At 38.7% G+C, this 25,091-nt stretch overlaps 1 protein-coding gene across 1 annotated transcript; it reads left to right on the plus strand.

Annotated features, from left to right (window-relative positions):
- The first annotated feature begins 18,282 nt into the window (after positions 1 to 18,282).
- Positions 18,283 to 23,980, plus strand: KCNV1 (potassium voltage-gated channel modifier subfamily V member 1). Its single transcript, XM_049633751.1, has 3 exons — positions 18,283 to 18,749; positions 19,626 to 20,155; positions 23,396 to 23,980. The coding sequence occupies exons 1-3, from the start codon at positions 18,283 to 18,285 to the stop codon at positions 23,905 to 23,907; spliced, it is 1,509 nt and encodes a 502-aa protein (XP_049489708.1). The 3' UTR covers positions 23,908 to 23,980.
- The last annotated feature ends 1,111 nt before the right edge of the window (positions 23,981 to 25,091 follow it).

The following is a 25,091-nucleotide window of genomic DNA, read 5'->3' on the forward strand; positions in this document are numbered from 1 at the left end:
TCAGGAACCACGAGATCGTGACCTGAGCTGAAGGTCGCTTAACCAACTGAGCCACCCAGGCGCCCAGAAACACTCCTCTTTTAAAGAGGATTTTGCAGGCTCTATGCTGACAGGTCAGAGCTGGAGCCTGCTTAGGGTTCTGTTTCCCTCTCTCTCGGCCTCTCTCTCTGTCTCTGTCTCTGTCTCTCTCTCAAAATAGATAAACATTAAAAAAAAAATTTTTTTTAATGGAATTTGGTTTCCCGTTGAAAAGGACAAATGGATAAATCAGCACAGCTCTGGTAGGATAAACACGAGGGCCATGGAGCAGTAAAGGAGGAGCCTACACTGAACAGAGGAAATACCTAGGCTGAAAACTAACAGACACTTTACAGCCAGGCACATGAAAATAGAAGCAGGAAGTTGTTCTACATAGAGTGTGAAGGCCTAGATGTAGAGAGAGAAGGACTCCCTCTCAAAAGTAGAACTAAGTTAGGATGGCTACAGAAAATGTGGGAGGGACAAAACTAAAGTGAACCCTGGATCCTTAAACACTCTGTGAGCCATGATAAGGAACTGAGAAAGTGTCCTAAGAGGAATCAAGAGCCCTTGATGGGTTTTAAGCAGGAGAATGACATAAGCAAATGTACCAACATTTAGAAAGACCTCTCTGACTGCTAAGTGGAGAATGTGTGGGAAACTGTCAAAGGATGAAACTTTAGGCAGAGAATTCATCATAATTGACTGAACATAATACTATAGGCACAGCTAATCTTCAGTAACATAACAAGTTACTGTAGTTTGAGAAAATAACCCAAGAAAAAGAGAATTTAATCTCCCATGGGTGTAATTTGAGAAAATGACCCAAGAAAAAGAGAGGTTAATTTACAACACAAAGTTGAAATATGCACTTAGAAAAGAATAATAGTTAATAAACAGCTTCCTGTAATAAAGATGCAGTTTTTAACATTGTCTACTTGATTTCCTACCTATTCATTTATTTGAGATTTGTGATAAGAGATAATGCTCATAAGGAAAAGAAGCTTGGTATATTTTTCACTTTATTATACTCCACATTTTCCCACAATAATTTAAGATCGTTTAAGCAGATAAAAAAATGAAACAAAAGAAAAATAAACTTCAGAAATATAAGCTAGATCTATGTGAGAGACAGCCTACATAAGTTAGGCTATGTTCACAATTTGGTTCCAATATTTCCCAGTTCTAATATGTCCCAGTTCTAATAACTGTGGACAATTATTTACCCTCTCTGCACCTCAGTTTCTTTATCTGTAAAATAAGAGTAATAACAATACCTATGTAGTAGGGTTATTATGAGAATGAAATGGGATAACCCACATAAAGTATTTTTATATGATACCTAGCTTATAGTAAACATGTGATAAACATTAATTGTAATGCTTTTAAAATATATATGTGAATAAATCCTCTAAATTTCAATGTCCATAAGCAACACAAATCTATTGAAAATAATTATTCTTCTATCTGAGAAAGAAAATAATTTCATAGTAGAGATCGTCCTAGAGAGTATACCATGTAATGGAATAGATATCATCCTCAATAACATATTTACAGAAAAATCAGACATGAGCTGTTTTAAAGCTCTTTCTTATAAGGTCCATCAGTATAGATCAGAGAATATACACCATGATATAACTCAGTTAAAAAAAAATTCTACACTAGACCAATTTGGCATGATCCCAATGAATATCTTGATAATGATCTGACAAAATCAATCTATAAAATGTAGACTATCTAGAATAATGGACTGGATATTTTTCAGGCAAATGTCCATAAATATTTTTCTCAGCATTGCTAAGCATTTAAATTCATTCAAGAGCACTGAGCTGGAGCATACACTGTTATAATTGATGAGCAATCCTATATTTAAAGGTTCCCAGGGGCTCCTGGATGGCTCAGTAGGTTAAGTGCCTGACTTTTGAATTCAGGTCACATTATGATCTGGCAGTTCGTGAGTTCGAGCGCCAACTTGGACTCTACACTGACAATGTGGAGCATGCTTGGTATTCTCTCTCTGTCTCTCTGTCGCTCTGTCTCTCTCTCTCTCTCTCTCTCTGAATCTCTTTCTCTGCCCCTCCCCTGCTTGCACTCTATCTCTCTCTTAAAATAATAAACTTTAAAAAATAAAGGCTCCTGGAGATTACTTAAACCAGGAGAAAAGAAGCCCTGCTAAGAAGAGGTGACGTATCTTTGCAATGTTCTAGAAGAGACCAATAAACAAGTCCTCAAGCCAGCCTGTCTATAAAGAGGCAATGTCCTTAGCTCTGGCTCCAGAAATGGCATATTTGTGTATATGGACAAATGTTTCTAAACCTGAGTTTTGACAACTGCCACATTGCACAGTAGCATATTCCAGTTTCCAGTAAATCATTGTCTGCAAAATCTGTATTTATTAGTGCCAGTTATGTGACAGGGCCTATATTGGGCCTGAGAATACAGTGGTGAGCAGTACAGACAAGACTACTACACTTCCGAAGCTTATATAGCTGTACTGGAGAGAGAAGAGAAGGTATCAGGTATTAAAAATATCCTTTTCTTCTGGTGCCTAGGTGGCTCAACTGGTTGGGCTCTTGACTCTTGTTTTCAGCTTAGGTGGTGATCCCACAGTTGTGGGATTGAGCCCCTTGTTGTGAATTGGGATTCTTTCTTTCCCTCTCTTGCTCTGCCCCTCCCGCATTCATGCACGTGTGCGTTCTCTCTCTCTCTCTCAAAATAAATAAATAAACTTTAAAAATACTCTGTTTCTTCCCCCATTTTGTAGCTAATGTTATATAAGAAATAGGAGACCAGCAGCAAAAGATCAAAATGTCCAGTCTATGTGGTTACAAATGAGTAGTTGGAGAGGCCAGAAGCCTTAAAGGCCATGGAAGGGAATTTAAACTTCATTCTATGTGTGATGAAAAGGGACTGAAGGCTTTTAATCAAGGAACCAGCATTATATGATTTGAATTTTTTTAATGCCATGATGCAACCTATTGGAATTTGGTAAAAGTCAAGAGTGGAAGGAAGAAATTATTTAATGGATACCAAGAGTTGATAGCTCAGATTAGAATAATAGTGAGGGAGTAGAGGAGTGTATGGATTTGAAAAACATTTTGGAGAGGAAACAAAACTCTTTAATTTTTTTCAATGCCAACACATTTGATAAAAGAGTATATATATGTATATATAAAATATACACAAATATATACAAAATATAAATATATATAATATATAAATATATTTATATTTTGTATATATTTATAGTTTGTATATATAATATATATAATGTATTTATATATTTTGTGTGTGTGTGTGTTTGTATATATATATATATAGATATATATATATATATATATATATATATACACAATCTGAAAGGTTTCCAGAAGAAATGTTAAGAGGAATGGCTCATCTGTAACTACATCCATTTACACCTGTGACCATCAAATACAAGTAGGAAGGATTGTCCTTGCAAACACAATCCACAGATTCATCAATATTAAATGGCCTGTTTCTAAAATTGGATGTTAGGTGGCCCTGTTTTAACTTCAAACTCCACTAGGTTAAAAATATAGGAAGGATGGGGCGCCTGGGTGGCTCATTTGGTTAAGCGTCTGACTTCAGCTCAGGTCATGATCTTGAAGTTCATGAGTTGGAGCCCCACATTGGGCTCTCTGCTATCAGGGCAGAACCCACTTCGGATCCTCTGTCTCCCTCTCTCTCTGCACCTCTCTCTCTTTCTCAAAAATAAATAAGCATTTAAAACATGAGTAAATAAAAAATAAAAATGCGGGAAGGATGGGTGAGGTAGGGATACCCAGACACTTAAGATCTATGGTGAGCTGAGCAAAGCCATCAAAGGACAAAGCAAGAAAAAAAGAACAAATACTGTTCAGGGTGTGCTGAGGCACAGTTTCAAGCAATAAATAAGATCCCCTGGATGCTCAGATGTAACAAGCAGTTGAGCATGCCAGGTGTGCAGTAATCAGAAACCAACTGGCTCTTCTTGTGTCTAAGAATTGATTTTTAAAGGAAGACAGATTCTGTAATAGTGACTGAAATCGTGAGAAAAACAACTGCCTTTTGTATGTATAATGTGCCTCAGGGAGAAATAACTATTGAGAATTTACTACTTTATTTATTTTTTTAGTTAAACTTATAAATCGCAGTCACTAAATATTAGTAATACCTTTGTGTTTTATGCCTAGAAAAGAAAAAATAATAATAAACTCTATGACTTTCAAAATATTTTATATGTGATCCCACTTAATCTTCAAATATTCCAATGCCCATAGACCCATCAAGCATTCACCACCAAAGAAAGGTAAAAGTCCCAACTGCCAGAGCTCATTGTTCTGCCTCTTTGTCTTTACTTGTCTTAGGGAAAATGCTCCTATTGCATCTGTTTCATACACAGATACTCAGATGAACTCTCTGCAAATGCACTTTCTTGGTCACCTAATCATGCTATCCCATTAAAGATTCCACCTTTTAACCATTTCAGCTGCCCATTTGGTTTGCATGTGGTCCTCTAGTGAATACACAAAAGCTTTTCTAGATAATCATTGCCCTCCTTTTGGTGAGTTTTTAAAGACTTTTCTGATTCAACTATCTAAGCTGTGTCTCAGTGCAGATTTCTGGACAAATGCTAGAGAACAAAATCACTAAGAACAACAAAAACATGAGTTTCCAGTTCTGTCTCCCCAATGAAAACTTTTAACTGCATGTTCTAATTTCAGACTACACTAAAACCAACAACTCTAAATGGTTGTCTTTGAACCACAAATATGCACCTCCATTCAATCTTTCCTAAATCACTATTAAAGTGAAGGCAAACAGGGCACCTGGGTGGCTCGGTCAGTTAAACATCCATCTTCAGCTCAGGTCCTGATCTCACCGCTCATGAGTTCAAGCCCCGCATTGGGCTCTGTGCTGACAGCTCAGCTCAGAGTCTGGAGCCTGCTTCAGATTCTGGGTCTCCCTCTCTCTCTCCGGCCCTCCCCTGCTCATGCTCTGTTTTTCTCTCAAAAATAAATAAACATGAAAAAAAATTTTCTTAAGTGAAGGCAAATGAACACCAGTAGTCACCAAAATTGTGAATAATGAAAATTAAATATATACAGTTAACTCAAAAAAATATTTCTATCTCTTAAAATATTCGAAAATAAGTCAATCTCTGTCAAAGATTATTTTATTTTCAATTTGACACTCTATAAAAGATAGAGAAGATACACAACATATTGGACATGGTTATGGATTTTGTAGCGTGTGTGCTAACTCACATATTGTCATCTTTCTAAATTAAAACATCTCCAAAACTTCCACTGACTCTGAATCACTCCAAATTAATTCACAACTCAAGAAATATCTGTCATGCAAGTCCTTTAACGTTCTCTTTGAAAAAAAAATCAATTCAAATGTGTTGCTCTCATCAGGCGTAACATATGCCCATTAATGAATGTATTTGGAGGAAAAAAATGGCAAAATTAAATAAATGGAAACTGTAAGACAGTGTTAAGAGAAGGATTACTTTTGCAAATATATCACATCCAAACAAAAAATATTCAATCTGAATATGTTAATTTTGTGCGTTGACTTAAAGAATCATAATTACGTAAGTGGTTGAGAATTCTGATGCCCAAATTCAATGTTTGGCCAATGGATCTCTAGGAATTTTGTATGATTATTATACATATACTATGTACTTTATTAAACAAAGACCAAGGTTTAGAATATTCTGAGTGAACAGTATCAAAAATATCTAAAGGATATTTAGTTAATTATTGTATGAAAAATACCTACAGGATATTTAGTTAATTATTTGCAGTCCATTTCTTTATTTCTACATGAAAACTGTTTTCTCTCATGTGAGGGAGTCAGTTAATAAACTGAGTTATTAAAGGGAAAAACAGATTGAAGTGTAGAGAAGTGAATAGCAAAGCACTGCAAAGACATTCTGGAAACAGCAACTCTCGTTTGCAACTTTGGAAGTAAAATGATTCTCTGGAAGCTAGCAAGGAAATCATTTTGGGCATTCTGTCCCTGAGAAGGCTAACCAAAGGTATTAAAGAAAGTAATTTCAGCTTTTTTATGGATTCTTCTGGAAACCTTGCCAGTTCAGTTGTGGAGCATACATGACAGGCTGTTTTTGTGATGTGTGCCAACATCTATCCATAAGGACCTACCAACTTTACAGTTATGACAAGAAAGCAATGTTATTTTGCTGTACATTTTAAATAAATGCACATATATTTATATATTTAGTTATTCTGTTTAATGTGTCATCCCTATGCCATGGTAGCAAAAAAATGATCACAAATTCAAATATATGTACATATTTCATTTGATGATAATAGTATTTTTTTTTTTGTATTTCTGGTCCATGACACTTTGTGCAGTCAGCTCAAGGCATCCATCTGGAGGATCGTGGGAAGACTTAGATAAGTTTTGTTGCGTCTGTTATTAAAGACCACCGTTAGGCTGTGAAACCTCCTTCCCCAGGTTCTGAGAAAGTTGTATCTAGAGCATTGTTTCTCATGACAGCATTACTAGCATTTCTGGAATAACAGTTCTTTATTGCTCATACATTAAAGTATATTTAGCATGTCTGGCTCCTACGTAGTTAATTGTCAATCGTATTCTCCAACCTTTGTGACAGGTAAAAACAAGCCACCCCATCCACACCACCCTGACCACATTTCCAAGTGTCTCTTTAAGGAGAACATGCGAACCCTGAGAACCAATGACTGAGACATGAGGGGGAAAACATGAATTATAAAGAAAAAGGGGAGAGGGAAAGATAGGGCATGAAGAAGATCAGCTTTAGGGTTCCTGTATCCCTCATGAACACAAACACATATTGATGACAAACCCCTGCAGGTCCAGGAAAGGAATTTAGAAGCTTCTAGGAGGTATGAGAAAGCCCAGGAACATGTGCTTTCCATTTTAGTGAGAAGCTGCAAGTTCTCTTTTTTTTAAATTTTTTTTTAATGTTTATTTATTATTGAGAGACAGAGAGTGAGCAGGGGAGGGACAGAGAGAGAGGGAGACACAGATTCTGAAGCAGGTTCCAGGCTCTGAGCTGTCAGCACAGAGCCCGACGGGGCTCAAACTCACAAACTGCGAGATCATGACCTGAGCTGAAGTCCAACGCTTAACTGACTGAGCCACCCAGGTGTCCCGAGAAGCTGCAAGTTCTAGGAGGTGCCCCAAACCCAATCACTTCTAACTTGGCGCAGATGTGATTATTTGGAAGTAATAGTAGAAGATTATAGACAGAAACCAGAAGTGGCTCCATGCACTGCTGGGGAGAGATAGAGATGAGATACTGGAGGGAACTGATTAACCATTTATAACCTGAGCAAAGGGGAAAAGGGACAAAGGAGAGGAACTTACAGACCAGAAGAAGCAAATGGCCCAACGTTGGCTTCTGGCAGTTTGCACTCATATATAACAATAGTCCAGGAAGCCCTCCTCCTACCCAGTGATGATCCAATTGGTTTCACTTAAACTATACAGGAGAATCTCATCTTTCTGGGCCATACCTTGCCCCTCTAGAGTGAGGCATAAAGGAGGCCAAAAATCTGAGACTGGGCACTTTTACACAAAAAGACTATCTATTACCTTAAAGTTTTTTAAATTATGGCATTATATGAAATTTATGTGATTAAACTAAAAAGAAAAGCTTAACTTTATATTATATTCTATAATTGGAGCTGAGATTAATTACATTTTTTTCTGCATATCTGAAAATATGCATACATTCATATGATCACATTTCTGTGTGTGTGTGTGTGTGTGTGTGTGTGTGTGTGTGTGTAAAATTTATGTTTAGGGTATGTGTGTGCTTACCTTCACAGCATACATTAGGTACAGGAATTTTTTTTGATGAAACCTTGCAAAACAAAATATAAAAGTCCTATACATCTTTGTGTAATTCCAAATTAAACACATAAATTATGTGTTCAAGTTGTCAAAATACATATATTTCTTACAACAATAGTTTTCAAAATGTGGTCTATAAACCCCTGAGATTTTATGAGACCTTTTAGGAGTCCTTGATTTAAAATATTATTTCCAGAATACCAAGGAGTTATTTGTGTCTTCCACTGCATCTAGATTTGCACTAATAGTGTCAGAGCAATGGTGGGTAAAAGTGCTTGGGTGTTAGCACACCTCAAAGCAGTGACACCAATGTATACAGCTGTCATCATATTCTTCATATGTTTAAAGGGGTAAAAAAAAAAAAGCCAGCTAACAATATCCTTGATGGATAATAATAAAAGTTACTTACTTGACTAAAATACGAATTTTGTCAAATTTTATCACCTGCGTACATGTCCTTTTTAAATGTTTTATTTAACTAAATGGGAAGTGTACTGGAGCTCTCTGTGACATCCGTGGTTGTCTCAAGGAAAAGCTCTTGTGTAATTATTCTGAATTACAAGCTGAACTAGCTTTTTTCCCACAGAACACCATTTTCACTTGAAAACATGGACTGAGAGACAAACTATTCAGATATTTATGAGTAATTTCTTTAAAATGAATGAGTGGATCCTGTTACTGTCAAGGAAGCAGACTGTATTTGTTGCCGATAACAAATTTTGATCTTCCAAGTGAAAGTTAGAATTTTGCAAAGCTTTTTCTACTGCCATGAGTTTGATAGCTTCCCAATGCTTAAAAACTTCTCTGATGAAATTGCTGGTGATATTAACAAAAGGGATTTTTGGTGCGGTTTAATTAAATGTGTCACTTTTTGGAGAAACCAACATTTTCCAAAAGAATAACGCAATGACATAACAAAATCATGCATGGATTAAAAAACAATTTCCAAGGGAAGACAGGCCGATGGATTTTAATATAACTGAATATGAAAACTCACTGATACAGTTCAGATTCTCCTTTGGAACTAGCCTGTCATGTTCTAGTATAGCACAGAAGCATATATAACAGTATATCCAAAAGCTGTTAAAATGCACCTCTTTTTTCCAACTACCTGACACTGAATTTTCTTTATAAACTTCAAGAAATGTATCAAACTTCAACAGTTTGAATGCAAAAGCAGATATGAAAATACAGCTGTCTTCTATTAAGCCAGCTATCAAGGAGATATGAAAAATTGTAAAACAATGTCATTATTCTCACTAAGTATATTGTTTTGGAAAACATTTTTCTTTAAGAGTATTTATTTCGTTAACAAGTGTTGTGCTTGTTACTTTTTTTTAATGATTTAATAAGTACTTCTAAATTTTTTGTTTTAACTTTTAATGTGATAAATATCGATAAATTTAACCCACATCAGCAAAAGTTTGAGGTCTTCAATAATTTTTAAGAGTGTAAAAGGGTCCTGAAACTACCTTGAGAAATGGGCCAGCCACCTTCTATCATAGCCATATTGGAAAACCCTCAACCTTGAGAACAAATATTTTAACAGCATCCCTTATCCAGTACTTATATAAGAAAGTGTTCTCCACCAATTCACTGGAGAGAGGCTCACTCACTTTGTTACTCTCATTGCCCTAGGGACAGATTCTCATTCAAAGAGGAGTTGAAAGTACGTCACCACTTCCCCGGTGAACATGGCTCCAAATGCCAGCAAGGTTTGCCCACGTTCTTAACACTGAAAGAGGCCACACACTCCTCTACCGTGGCCTTATTCCTACCTGTTCAAATACATCCAAACTTGCTTTTTATTTTACAATTAGTCATTCACTAAATATTTTACAAAGACCTTTATTGCCAGTTGGTAATACTATTACCAGAATAAAAATGAAGCAAGACAAAACTTTACTGTGAATGGAGTCTTTTTGAAATTTTTGCTGAAAAATAGTTGTGATAGTTTCTTACTTATTGAGCAATATTAAATGAGGAAACAGTTCCATATTTTTGGCTTTCATTAAAAAAAACAAATTAAAATTCCTGTTCTATACACACATATAAACACATATGCATCCATAAAACTACTTACTATTCTCAAAACTTCTGTATGGTCGGTAATTATCTGTTCTTAATTACCTTAATTATCTGTTCTTAATTAAGTAAAACATATGTGGCCTAGAGTCAGTGTCAGTTTTGAATCTATTACAAAGTTGATATTTCATAAAGTCGTTTTAAAATCCCAATTTGTTTTATTTCTCTTCTTTTACAATATAATTGAGATTATTTTTTTCCATTTCAAATAGCATAAGCAGGATGGAATAGGATATTTCTCGCTGCTGCCATGAAAATGAAACATTCCCAGTTACTAAATGGATTAATTTGACCTTCTGGAATTTTTTTTAAAAATCAGGCCAGGACAAATTTGCTATGTTTTAACTTCCTCTGGATTCCCATTTGGTTTAGTTTTCCGGGAAATCTGTTTGTGGGAGAATGGGGAGGCTGGGTCTATAACTGAGCTGTCAATCAGATGCAATGGTGTGAAGGAGAAGCCAGATGGCTCACTGCTGTTTTTCATGTTGAAAAAATGACAAATTTTTATATTCAGTTCCCACCAATTTAATTACACTGTATAGAGAAAATATTCTCTGTAACACATGCACTGATCCAAGGCTCTTTTTTCAAATTAACCAAATTAATGTGTGCTGACTGTAAACCCAAATTTCTATTCTTTTGAACCAGTGATAAAAGTATAAGTTAAACATACAGTTAAATGTAAAAAGCAGTAATTTTGAACTCATATAGAATTAGATTTTTCCCATTTATGTGTAGTGATTTAATATATAAAATATTTAAATTAATGTTCTATGTGCTCCGACTGAGATGAGAATAATAGGTATTCTATCAAGTTTACAATGTAGTTAATAAAACTATGTTGGCAGAGTTCAGTATATGTGTCCTAAAAAGTTACTTCATATTTTTCTTTAATTAGACCACGTTTAAAACACAGGAGGAGGCTATTTAAAGGAACTATACTATGTAACTAAGAACCATTTTGCAAAGAAAAATTGTCTTTCTCCTTACTTCTCTCTACTATTTTCCTTATATTGCTTCTGATTTTTCACTACTTTTCTAGCATGGACTAATAACAATGTGACCCACTGACATAGTAATCAGGGTAAACTTTACTGTTAGTTTCTTACATGTGTGTATGTTGTGCATCTATTCACATATATGGTATAACTTATGTATATGATATATAATGCATATTCTATTTGTATATACAACCACCCCCCTGGAACTTGCAAAATACATTTCTATAAATATTTACTGATTGAAAAACTTTTCTTTTTTTTTTTAAGTTTATTTATGTATTTTTAAGCAAGAGTCAGAGAGAGAGGTGGGGGGGAGGGGCAGAGAGAGAGGGAGAGAGAGAATCCCAAGCAGGCTGAGCACTGTCAGCACGGAGCCCAATGTAGGGCTTGAACTCACAAACTGTGAGATCATGACCTGAGCCAAAACCAAGAACACAATGCTCAATCAACTGAGTGACTCAGGCACTCCAAAAAACTTTTCAGTTTTGAGTTGATTCCAGGAAAACCAAGGAAATGCAATGTAAAAAACCTTATAACACATATGAAATGTAAAGATTACCTCTCTTCCAATTACAGAATGGAATTCAAGTTTACTGAGTTCCTTCATAATGGAAGAAAGCACTAAATAGAAAAAGGGTAAGTCTAAATGCAGTTTTACTTCTAATATTAATAAATCACATATACTGGGCGAAAAGCATTTTTAATGGTTCCGTATGACTCAATCTCTGTCAACATAAGGGCATTTGATAGAGCTGGGTAAAAAGGATTTAATTGGAATTTTCAAATTCAATATAGGGTTCACTTAACAGCTTACAGGACAGGATGAACAAAGCACTTACCCTGAGTTTGCTTCACTGCTTCTAAATCTTGTTTGTAAAAATTTAATTTCAGTGTAATCATAGAAGTTAATCCAGTGAACAGTAAGTGCCTGGTTCTACACAGTTTCTTAGTAACTCAGGAAAAATGCCACTATGTCTTTTGCATATCACAGTGGACTAGTGAGAATCATTTAATGACCAATCCAATCAACTACCTTCTTTACAATGGATATAAGTAAGAACCAATTTTTTAAAATGAAAATCACATGCAATTGTTGTTGGTCATGGCCTATAAAATATATAGTCATCTCAATTATTTTAAGTGTAGGGTAGAAATTTTCTGTATAAAACTGTTTTTAAAGAGAAGAGCATTTCTAACAGTAATCTCTCCTCACTGCATTATTTTCATGTTAATGCCCTTCAAAGACTTTCAGTCCAACAAAGGTGTTAAAGTCTATTTCTACTATCATGACACTTGAAAAATCTGTTATCCTGGTTTCTATCTGCAAAGATATAATGATAATATTACTCTCTTTGTTGGGTTATAAGCATTATAAATGAAATCAGGTAAGTTTTTAACATGGCAATAAGTGACATCCTATGTGATACAGTCACATAGTAAGTGCTCAGTAAGGGGGATCAGAAAAATTTTCTGAAACATAATAATAATAATAGTGACAACAGAAATAATAACACTGCAGTAAACATTTACATGGATTATCTCATTTAATTTTAAAATAGTAACATAAGGTAAGTACTTTTGTGACCCCTATTTTACAGATGAGGAAAAGGAGATATAGAGGGATTAAGAAACCCTCTTAATGTCACACAGCTAATAAAAGAGCGGAAATTAAATAAGTAAACGTGGCAGGTATTATTACCATATTGTTATCCTCATCATCACCATCATCGACCCATTCAGTGATCTCTGCAGCAGACTAGGCTATAAAAATGAGTTCTTGGGTACTTCCAAAGATAATTGCCTCCCTTTGGAAGGAATCCAGAACAAGCCCACATTAAGCTAAATTCTGCATTAGAGTGGGCTGTTATACAGTTGGGAGGATTTATTCCAAGCACCTAGAAGACTCATGGAAGATGAATAGCTAGAATTTGTCAGATTTTCCTTTACCTTTAAACATGTCCCAGTGCAATGAAGAGGACAATGTCATTTTGTCCATATACAAAGGCATTTTGAAACATCATTACCAGTAACTTATCTCGTTGTCAGTCCCTGAGAAATTAAGTACTGAGTCAAAGATAGATACGCACGCCTCACATGAAATATGGTCTGCATTGTTAATGAATGATAAAAATTAAAGGGATTTTAGTGTAAAGGTATGAGTCTACACTAAAGCAGTTGAAAATGAAAAGATGGAATTTACTCAAGTTGAATTCTAAAAAACTCTTTATCAAAAGTATTCACTTGTTATATCTCCCCTATTTAATTATTAAGAATAAGTGTAAAATTGTATTTTTGTTTTAAATTAATAATGAATTGAATGTACATTTTTCTAAAATTTTTGTCAATGACTTACTATCATATATATAATCATTTTAAAACATTCTTATAAAAGATGAGACTTAATGATTTCACAGAACACAGTACATTATTTAAGTAGATTACAGAAATCAAATATAATATTAATATAAATACATTCTCATTTTTTCAAAAACCTAAATGAAATGTTCCAGAGTTTTAATAATAGGAATTCTTAATGTGGTTCAAATGACTTTTAACTTTTCTTAATTGCTATCAATAATCAATTCTTCTGTTTTTGAAAGTTCTTTTTTTTTTTTTTTTTTTTTTTAGTAATCTCTACCCCTAACATGGGGCTTGAATTCACAACCCCAAGATCAAGAGTCACATGCTTTTCCAATTGAGCCAGCCAGGGGCCCCTATTGTTATCAATAATCAGACATTTAAAGTCAGCTGTTTTTCCCCTTTTTTTTTTTTTAATTAAAACCAAAAATTTTTTTAATGTTTATTTATTTTTGAGAGAGACAGAGTGTGAGCGGGGCAGGGGCAGAGAGAAAGGGAGACAGAATCCAGGGCAGGCTCCAGGCTCTGAGCCAGCTGTCAGCACAGAGCCTGACATGGGGCTCGAACTCAAAAACCTCGAGATCATGACCTGAGCCGAAGTTGGACACTTAACCGACTGAGCCACCCAGGCACCCTTCTATTTTTTTTTTTCTTTTAATCCAATTTAAAGACATGACTGTTGAGGCGCCTGGATGGCTCAGTCGGTTAAGGAGCTGACTTCGGCTCGGGTCATGATCTCAAAGTTCCTGAGTTTGAGCCCTGAGTTGGGCTCTGTGCTGACAGGTCAGAGCCTGGAGTCTGCTTGGGATTCTCTGTCTCCCTCTCTCTCTGCTCCTCTCCTGTTCATGCTCTGTCTCCCCGCAAATAAACATTAAAAATTAAAATAAAATAAAATAAAATAAAATAAAATAAAATAAAATAAAATAAAAACAAAACAGGACTGTTAAGAATGCATGCTGTTCATTAATATATTTAGATATATTCACAAAAATTGGAAGAACTAAAAGCAGTTAGTTGTACCTGGAGATTTAATATTCAAATCAATGTTTAGAAGACTTGATAGATAAAGCCAAACACCAGTAGAGCATTTTCTAACAAGACTGTCAATGGAAAATCACCTGAATATAACATCTGATAACTAGAGAAAATATACCCAAAGTCATTACAATGTTGAGTTTTCACATCTCAGTACTGAGCTGCCTCCTACGTGACAGTCACATTCCTCCCAGGCTTTGTAGGAAGGAAATTGAAAGCAAGACCTCACCACCCCCAAGTACTCATCAGCAATTCTCCTTTCACTTCTTGACGTATTTTAGGGTATACCTCAGGTCAAGATCAGAGACCAGGAAGGACATCCTTTGAATGGACTTATTTCTGCCCTTATTTATCATTGCATTTTCATTGGGCTCTCAGACTCAAACCTGGGAATCAATGGAGGAGGGACAACAGATTATAGGGAACAGGACAGGGAAGAGGGCAGAAAATTTTATTACCCAAGAGAACTCTATACTTTAAAATGGGTCATTTGTGTTTATATGCTACTGGTTAACTAGTCATCATCTCTCTAGTTATTATTTTATATAGTGGAAATTGTATTAACCACAATTAAAGCCCAGTTGAAAATTTTAGCGTCTCATCTTGGCACTTGAGATGAAATCTGGAGTAAGAAAGACCCCAATTTTGATCCCTTCATATATATATTCACTATATAACTGGGAAAGCTCCTTGGCACACGTGAGTCTTTGAGCTGAGATCTGTAACTAAGGAAGACAGTATTTACTTCATAGGACCATTTCTGAGAATTCAGATACTTAGCGTGGGCCTTACACTTAAAAGGTGGTTATTGTTCTAATTCCTTCTACAGGATACCACTAACTACAACGGAAATCTAGGGTTCTGGTGGCAGTGCAAGCCTCAGTAACAGTTTGTTAACCTGTTACCTGTCCAAGATCTCCCTTCTCACCTAAAACTGTCATTCTCTTCTGAAAGCTTTCCTCCTTCCCTACCACAGTCTGTAAAATTAGGTTAGACCTTTAATACTAATCTTCTGATGAAAGCTATTTACACTAAGGTATGAATGAAGCTTAACAGAAGTGTGGAATTTTTTCGATGCCCAAATAATCTGTAATAGAGATGCTGAGGGAGTTTTTCTTTCTGTGTAAAGAAGTTCTGCTACCTTAGACAAATTGACACAGTACCTAAACATATTGATGAAGTATTGACCGGTTTTACCCCCTCCATATTTTCTAAATGGAAGAGCTCCTTATAGAGGCAAAAGTTAACCAAATGAAGAGCTGTCAGAGAACTATAACCTATAAATACTATACTATTTTTTTTTAATTTTCACTTAAGTTGCTGTTTATTCTCACAGGAAAAACTTTAGTTCCACAAGAAAAAGGACCTTGTCTGTTTTCTTCATGGATCTATCTGAAGCACCTAGAATAGTGCCTGGTGTATAGTGGATGCCCAATAAACATTTTTTGAAAGATCAGGAAAAATACATCATTTAACATTAGAAATTTGCAAAAATAAATTAAAAAGTAAATAAAAGCAACAACCACAACTTTGATTTATTTGAAAGCCACACAGAAAGGTGATGTCCCAAGCATTGTGTTTATGAGGGCAGCCTCTTATAACTAGTCCTGAGTTTGAGTTTGGATGTGTGACCCTAAGTAAATCACTTAATTTCTCTGTTTTGCCTGTTTCCTCCTTCTGTAAAATGGGTATGCCTCAGTTTCCTCCTTCTGTAAAAGGGGTATTGTTATTATGACTAAATAAGGTACTGAATGAGTAAAGAGCCTACAAAATTTCCTGACATAAAGCCCACAGGAAATGCTTAGTGTTTTTATTGAAACATGAAAGTTTGCTGAGGAAGGCATGGAGGTCCAGGAACTAAATGACAGCTGGATGTTCCGCAGTCATTTGGTAAAGCCAGAACCAAACAACCACGTTTCAAGTCCATTTATCTTTTTTTTTTTTTTAAGTTTATTTATTTATTTTGAGATAGAGCACAAGCAGGTAAGGGGCAGAGAGGAGAGACAGAATCCCAAGTAGGCTCCCTGCCATCAGCGCAGAGACTGAGGTGGGGCTCAAACCCAAGAACCTGGAGATCGTGACCTGAGCTGAAATCAAGAGTCAGATGCTTAACAGACTGAGCCACCCAGGCGCCCATTAAGTCCACTTATGAGAAAGTTCTCCCCACTGTGCCAAGCTGCCTGCTCATCTCTTTATACATACTTTCTAAAACTACTTACAAGAAGAAAAAGATGTGCGGTTCACTTGCAAAGGCTTTTGAAAAATGCAGGATTCTCATCTGCTGGCTGGAAATGAGAAAACCTTGAACCGTGCTACACAAAGCAGTTACTATAAGTTCCCTAACCCTGAGTTTAGCAGACATGGAAAATTTTGCTCTTGAGCATTTGCGAGCACACAGATCAGGGAAACGGGAATCCAAGCAGCAATCCTTGAGGTGTCTTCAGGATGAAGATGATATTCAGAGTCACGGAGTGCTTCACTTCCTCCTCCGGTCTCACCTCCCTCGGCTCCATGCTTTCCCCACAGCTGGTGCTGGAAACCGCGAATGGCTCGCTAGCGCGGGCGGGGGCGGCCCAGGGGCCAGAGCCGGAGGCGGCGGAGATGAGGCGAGGCTAGGCAGCAAGCGCCAGTGCAGAGCTCAGCCTCGAACACAGTTTTCCTCCTGGACCTGTCAAGTCAGACCTCACGTGTACACCGGGAGAATCTACCGAAGGCTACCTAACCAGCCGCGGCCTCTGAGCGCTGCGCTGATGTGCCAGGAGCGGAAGGTGAGTCACCCTATCCTCCTCCCCGCCCCCACCCCGTGTCCAACAGGTGGGCTGGGGCTCGACTCCAAGGGGCCCAGTGGGTACACCTCTGGTCTCACCTGGGCAAGGCGCTCGGCTGCTCCCTTCACCCAGCCGTCGGTACTATCTAAACTCCTGCCCCAGCCCACGCCTGTTCTATTCCTTGTCTTTCTGACTTCCCTTTCTCCTAAAATGAGAGCTCCGCTGTGCGCCGGGGAACGCGCCCAGAACGCCCGCTCTCCGGGAAACTTCTTCGGGCAGAAATGGCTAAACCGAAGGGCGCAAAGTGCCTCGATACGAGGCAATGGTGACCCCTAGTTCTTAGCGACTCACTGGGACTTCAGTTAAAAGTCATCATCAATTTCTCAACCAGCAGGTCAGAAACAGACGGAGGGAGAAGAAAATGGAGCGCGAGTGACAATCAGACTAGGATGAGAATGAATGGGAGCAGATGATGCGGCCCCCTCGCCCGGCGCCCCCTCCCCCACGTGCTCATACCCCCAGCGACTACTCCCGGGGAGGCCTGTGAAGCCGCCGCAGTAAAAGGAGACGGAGGAATATATATCCTCAAGTTGGAAAGGACTCTGACCCGGTTACCACTTCCTCGGCTTTCTGAACTTTTCCTCTCGGTCTCCTGGGCTGGAGTGAGTCTTGCCATCCCCCTGGCGTGCGTTCGTTCCCCTAAGAGGCATCCTGTCCTCCTCCTCCACTCTAGACCCGCCACCTCCCCCTGCACGCCCGCTCCACCCACTAAGTAACGAGGCTTTGAATACGTACACATCCCGGGCTAGGAATCTCCCTCGCAGATTTAGCGGGGGCTGAGGGCGTAAGTCCCGGAAGGTGTGCCCTGGGGCTGTCCCTGGCTGGGACCGCTTCTGAGCATTCGCCCGGGCGCGACCCCTTCCCCTCCCCGCAGACTGGGCGCGCCGGGCTCGTGCGCTGCTGTCGCGCACTCGCCGCGCCCTAGCGGCCAGAGGGGGAACGAGCGCAGGGGTGCGCGGGTGGGAGGCACCTCCCTCGGGAACCAGGGAAATCCCGGCCGCCGCCAGGGGCCGTGCCACCACCCTCGCCCGACCGAGGCTTCCGGCGCGCCCCCAACTTTGTGGCGCCCTCAGGCAGCGGCGGCGGGGATGGAGCTGCCTTCCCGAGGGCGGGCGCCGCTGGACTCGTCGCTGGACAGCTGCTCCCTGACCTCGTTGGAGTCCAGCGTTTTCTGCAGCGAGGGCGAAGGGGAGCCCCTGGCGCTCGGGGACTGCTTCACGGTCAACGTGGGCGGCAGCCGCTTCGTGCTCTCGCAGCAGGCACTGTCCTGCTTCCCGCACACGCGCCTGGGCAAGCTGGCCGTGGTGGTGGCCTCGTGCCGCCGCCGCGGGGCCCTGGCCGCCGTGCCCAGCCCCCTGGAGCTCTGCGACGATGCCAACCCCGTGGACAACGAGTACTTCTTCGACCGCAGTTCGCAGGCATTCCGCTACGTCTTGCACTACTACCGCACCGGCCGCCTGCACGTCATGGAGCAGCTGTGCGCGCTCTCCTTCCTTCAGGAGATCCAATACTGGGGCATCGACGAGCTCAGCATCGACTCCTGCTGCAGGGACAGGTACCCGGGAGGCGTGCGGTGGCCGGGCTGGGAGGCGGGCGCAGTGGAGAGAGGGCGGCAGAGATAAGATGTGAGGCTTCGGAATCCTCGCGGAATGCAGGCCTAAAAAACACCTGAGGCCACTTCTGAGCTGAAAGGTGGGGTGGCGGTGGGTCCGGAAAGTGTCAAAGCCAGCTTTCGATTGGAACTTTTTAAACCTCCTCCTTTTTTGGATAAATGCGTGCCAATTCGTTTTTAAGACAAAGGAGGTCAGGCCTGCAATAAATACTTGATGATTGAATAAGTGAGTTAGAAAAGCTATGATCCAGAAGATGCATGTATAGGGATGTAGGTTTCAGTAGGGAGCATTATCATTTACCACTGAGAACCCTTAACTTGAGACTTGGGTGGAGAACTGCTTTAAATACAGAAGATAGAAACTTGGTTCCTTGACTGTGAATGTTTCTGGGACTTTGATGACGACTTTCCTTTTATCTTGCTATTGGTACCATTTCTTCATGAATACCTTTACATCACACACACAAAAAGGTTCCATAGGACAAACTTCTGTTCTTGTTACAAGAAAAATGGGTAATAAAATGCACTAAAGTAGACTTGCTATGTATAAATCCTTTTGTATAAACTTCTAACAAGAAAGTACCATTTTAAAAATAATAATCTTAAATGAGAACTTTGGGGTACTGTGGGCAAGAGACAGCCCAGGTAAAATATGAATGGCCATTATCTGCATTTTACTGAAATAAAAAAGCATGACCTCTCTGCTAAGTTTAATCTTTTATTTTTTGGGTTTTTTTTTGTTTGTTTTGTTTTTGTTTTTTTTTTTACTTCTGTACTTTTAAAAAGTTAGACTAATCACCAAGTTGTATTTTCTAAAAGATACTTCAGAAGGAAGGAGCTGAGTGAAACGTTAGACTTTAAGAAGGACACAGAAGACCAGGAGAGTCAACATGAGAGCGAACAGGACTTCTCACAAGGACCTTGTCCCACTGTCCGCCAGAAGCTCTGGAACATCCTGGAGAAACCTGGATCTTCCACAGCTGCTCGAATCTTTGGGGTCATCTCCATCATCTTTGTGGTGGTGTCCATCGTCAACATGGCCCTGATGTCAGCTGAATTAAGCTGGCTGGACCTGCAGCTGCTGGAAATCCTGGAGTATGTGTGTATCAGCTGGTTCACTGGCGAGTTCATCCTGCGCCTCCTGTGCGTGCGGGCCAGGTGCCGCTTCCTGAGGAAGGTGCCGAACATCATAGACCTCCTTGCCATCTTGCCCTTCTACATCACTCTTCTGGTAGAGAGCCTGAGTGGGAGCCAGACTACACAGGAGCTGGAAAATGTGGGGCGCATTGTGCAGGTCTTGAGGCTGCTCAGGGCTCTACGCATGCTAAAGCTGGGCAGACATTCCACAGGTATTCAAATTTCAGTGATGCTTTTTAATTTGCCATTGTTTGTAAACATTAGTGCTTGACTGTAGTCCCAGGGAAGTGACTCTGAATTGATACTCAAAATTACCAACTCCCATACTTTACCCAACCAAAATGGTGCTGGGAAGTTGTTATCACAAGTATAAAGAAGATGCCGCCCACACTCCTTCTCTCCATATGACATGTAAGAAACAATTTGACCACTTGTTAACCTCAATTTATTTCAACCGGCTGCTCAGAAGATGTACAAAAATTAAAGACACTCGGCCTCAAGAAAGTTCTAGATAATATATGTATAAACAGCACATTAAAAGAGATGCAGAAATTGTTCATGATACATAAGGACATAAGCCAGTTTCTCTTCTGTGTCCAAGGAAGGGCTTACCACACACATTCCTTGGCAAAAAAAAAAAAGTCAGTCTTGCAATGCTTTCTCTGGCCATGCAGAAAGTGAGATGACCAGGCACTGTTGGCCGCCCCATAATTTTTGACAAAGCAATGGAAATATTTGCTTTGGAAGAAAGCAGAAGATACTAATTATTAAATGCTTTGTCTAGTATCTAAGAATTTTCTTGTCCCTAAAGTGCAATGAATGAGAGAGATGGTAACAGAAATTCCTTAGCTTGTATCATATGAAGGCTTGAAAATCTAATGAACATTCCCCCTAGAAAAGTTCCCACACAACAACAATTGTGCATGAAAGTTACAGACAATGTCAGGGGAAGTCACACAAATCCGTTAGAGATGATCCCTATTTCCCTGAGGGTGGCAATTTTCAGTGGCTGGTCCTATGGCTGTTGGGTGTTCTGGAGTATATATGTGTTCACTGATGTTAGATTTTAATGAAAATAAGAATAAGAATCCCTTGAAAAGCTTGTTAGAAGGCAAATTCTGATCTCCAATCCATGAGGAGTCAGATTTTAATATTTGGGGTTGGATCGAGGAGCATACATTTTAACAAGCTTACAAGTGATTTTGATGGACCATACGTTAAGAAACACTCCAGTAGGATGCCATGTTAATATGACACATATTAATACAATACACATGAATACAAATAATTTAGCTATTTCCACCTTATTCCCCCAGATATGTGCCTGATTGGTCACCTCAAAGAAGTTTGTGGTGGTTGTCACTTCCTATTAATATAGGGAGAAATTAACCTCAAATATGTTTTTCCCCCACATCTCTGAGGTAATTAGGACTTATTCGAACATAATTTTGGTAGTGTATTTTCCTAGTCTCCCATACCAGCGATGTGATAATGGGGTTTCCAACAACTTTTAGAAGTACCACTCTTTGTTTTCTGACACACATAATAGGATGCTTTCTTCTAGTATTTATAAACTCTTCACAGGATTCAATTTAAAAACACCCAGTAAAGACTACATTTGCTCCTAAAAGAAAAGAAAAAGAAAATAATAGTAATTTCCACAATGTCACGTCTTCAAAGGTTTTTTTCAGTTCCAAAGCAGTACAAAGTATTAATAAAGACTTAATTTATTGAAAGGATATGAATGCTTCCACAAATATTTGACAATTTTATCTTAAACATTAAATTTAGCAAAATGTAGATGTAGGTGACATATTTCCCCATGTATTAAACTATAAATATAAGTTGAGAGGTATTATAGAATAACAGGAGGACCAGAGAGCCTAAGTTTAAATCCTGGCTCAGTAACTTTGTACTATTTATGCTACTTCTCTGTGCCTCAATCTTCTCATCTGTAAAATTGCCTAATAATTACATCAGTCTCCTATTGTTTTTTGAGGATTATCTGAGTTAATAGATGTAATGTGCAGAAATTCAGACAACTTTGTTTTTCTTTACAAAATTATTTAGAACATTTCATCTTGAAATGAAAACAGTCTCCTCACTGTGGTTTTTCTCAAATGTGGTCAGTTTATTTCAGAAATACAATTCAATGCAGACACATCAAGGCCAGTTTTCTAAAAGGTATTCTAAAGATATTCTTTAAAAAATCTTCTTTTGAAGTTAAACGTCAAAATTAATATTCCTCAATCTTTAAAAATACTTGGTACATAATTTAAGAACATCTCAAAGTTTTAAGAACAAAATTTAAAAATAATGAGAGCACAAATGGTATTTTAATGAATTTTAAATAGTCTCTAGTGAATAAAATTAAAATAATTCTAGGAGATATTACTTCGACCTTCAGAGACAGTATCATTTTGGCTTCAGACTGATATGACTTCAAAACGTGGATATGCTTTTAGCAGTGTTCAGGAACTCTAGTTATCAGGGGAGATACCTTATTCAAATTGTAATCCCATTATGGGCTCAACTGACTCTCCTTAGGGGCTGAGTCTCTCTAGAGATGGGATTGGATTCTCTTGGGTGTGTCTCCCAGGGGTTCCATATGTCCTCAGAATAGTAATAGGGAACACACCACTGCCTCACAGTGAATGAATTTTCTAGTAGCTTCAGTCCCCCATACCTTTCTGCAGTGAAAGGAATAATCTGTATGCTAGTCTATCTCCTTACAGGAAAGCAGAAATTCTATGTACTCAAGGGAAATGTTTCCCCACGGCTTTGGTATTAAGGGTGCACATTTCAGTGGGTGTCATGGGAGTTCAGGGCATGGTAAACCGTTAAGAATGTCCCATGAATGCATATGATGTTCTCACGTCAGCTTGGTCACTGATGCCTCACTCACTTTATTCTCATGGAGGACATCCTTTACCCCTTCTGGCTTTCAGATAACAATACCCTGATTATGTTCAACTTCATTAGGAGGGTGAGTAAAGCAGACACATCAAATGTAAAGAGACGGCATAAAACCAGCATCAGAAAAGTGTGCCAAAGCGATACATTGAAATGCACGTCTGCCAAGTGAGCCCCCCACTTGCGATGCTGCAAAGGCCTCCCATTTTGTGGATTAACATATAATTTCCATCATACATTCACTTTCTGCTTTTTAGTCTCATCTGTCACTTTTTTTGGTATAAATAGTAGGTGTTTAGTAAATATTTCTTTCTATCTTTTTTCAATCTGGCCTCACCAACTAGACTATGAGCTCCCTGAAGAAAAAGATAATGATTTCTCATCTCTATCCCCAGAACCACTGCCCAATGCTGCAGACATATTAGATGTGAAATGCACATTTGTGGGTGGATAGTCAGAAAGGAGAGGGAAGGGAGGAAAGCGGAGGGGTGGGGGAGGGAAGAGGTGCCCAGGGACTGACAGCAGTTGTTCTCTTACAGGATTACGCTCACTCGGGATGACAATCACCCAGTGTTATGAAGAAGTCGGCCTACTGCTCCTCTTTTTGTCTGTGGGAATTTCTATATTTTCAACTGTGGAATATTTTGCTGAGCAGAGTATTCCTGACACAACCTTCACAAGTGTCCCTTGTGCATGGTGGTGGGCCACAACATCCATGACTACTGTGGGATACGGGGACATTAGACCAGACACCACCACAGGCAAAATCGTGGCCTTCATGTGCATATTATCAGGAATCCTTGTCTTGGCCTTGCCTATCGCTATTATTAACGACCGCTTCTCCGCTTGCTATTTCACCTTAAAGCTCAAGGAAGCAGCTGTTAGACAGCGCGAAGCTCTGAAGAAGCTTACCAAGAATATAGCCACTGACTCATACATCAGTGTGAACCTGAGAGATGTCTATGCCCGGAGTATCATGGAGATGCTTCGGTTAAAAGGCAGAGAAAGGGCAAGTACTAGGAGCAGTGGAGGAGATGATTTCTGGTTTTGAAGCCACTTTCAGTTTATTTACAAAAGCTTGTGTACAACTAACTCAACTGATAAAGCCTTGATATGGATGTCTATGTACTGTTGAAGAGTCTCTTTTGAGTATACCACCTGTGTTAGTTTTTGCTGATATTTTGCTTGGTCTGCTAGAATAGTTCACGTCCCCCAAATCGAGTGCACATTGTTTCGACACAGTTGAGTCACAAAAAATAGTCATTTAACATAACCCAATACAAGTAGGCCAAATGTCTGAATTGTCAAATATAATAGTGCAATACATCCAACAAAGTTAAAAGTTTTATGCATCACTAATTTTAAGGTTTTTTGCACCACTAATGTAAAAGAATGGGAGTTAAGCTACACGGCCCAGAGAAAAGGTAAGTGAACATTTAAGAACATACTGGACACTCTTCAAGTAAATAAATCACTCCTTCCTCCATCGGTTAAAGTTGTTACATACACCAATTAGCTTTGCAAGCGCAAATCCTGATTTGATAGCCACAGATGGTGTCTTCCCTCTGGTGCAAACCACTCATCACAGAGGGACTAACTTCTGATTTCAGTCATTACTGTTGGAGGTGGGAATCCCCAGGCTGCTTAGCCACCGACAGAACAGGGCTTCAAGAACTGTACATTCTCATCGCCTCCACGGAGTGCAGTAGTGTAGCCTAAAGCAGGTGTCTCTTGTACCCCTTGGAAATTAGATGGTCTTTAAAAATCTCTTTATTGATGTAGTGTTCAAATTAATGTCTTTAAAATCACGAATGTATAAAGGTGAAGTAGTGAACATCCTAAAAATATACACTAAAAGTTTTAAATAGTCTTATTTCATAAAATGAAAATGATATGTTGAATGATATCACTGGATGAACTTGAAAATCTTTTATTTGTTAACAAAAATCTTATAGATAGCTTTCTGGCTTTTGGGGTAAATAGCAAATGTTCCAACTTTGCACGCATTTGACAGCATTTGACGGTCATTTGTGATAATGATAAAATTCCTAGACATTCTGTTATATGATTAAAACCAAAAGTTCTAAACCTAAGAATTAGTTGATGATTCCCAATATTCTAGTAAATGAGTTTTTAAAAACTAAGAGTGATATGGAGTGTCACTTTAATACCTGCCTTCTCAGTGGGTGTAATAGTGTCCCAAAGGGATGAAATTGGTTCTTAGGGGGGAAAAAA

This window comes from Panthera uncia, chromosome F2 (assembly GCF_023721935.1).
Source record: "Panthera uncia isolate 11264 chromosome F2, Puncia_PCG_1.0, whole genome shotgun sequence".
Taxonomy (NCBI): Eukaryota; Metazoa; Chordata; class Mammalia; order Carnivora; family Felidae; genus Panthera; species Panthera uncia.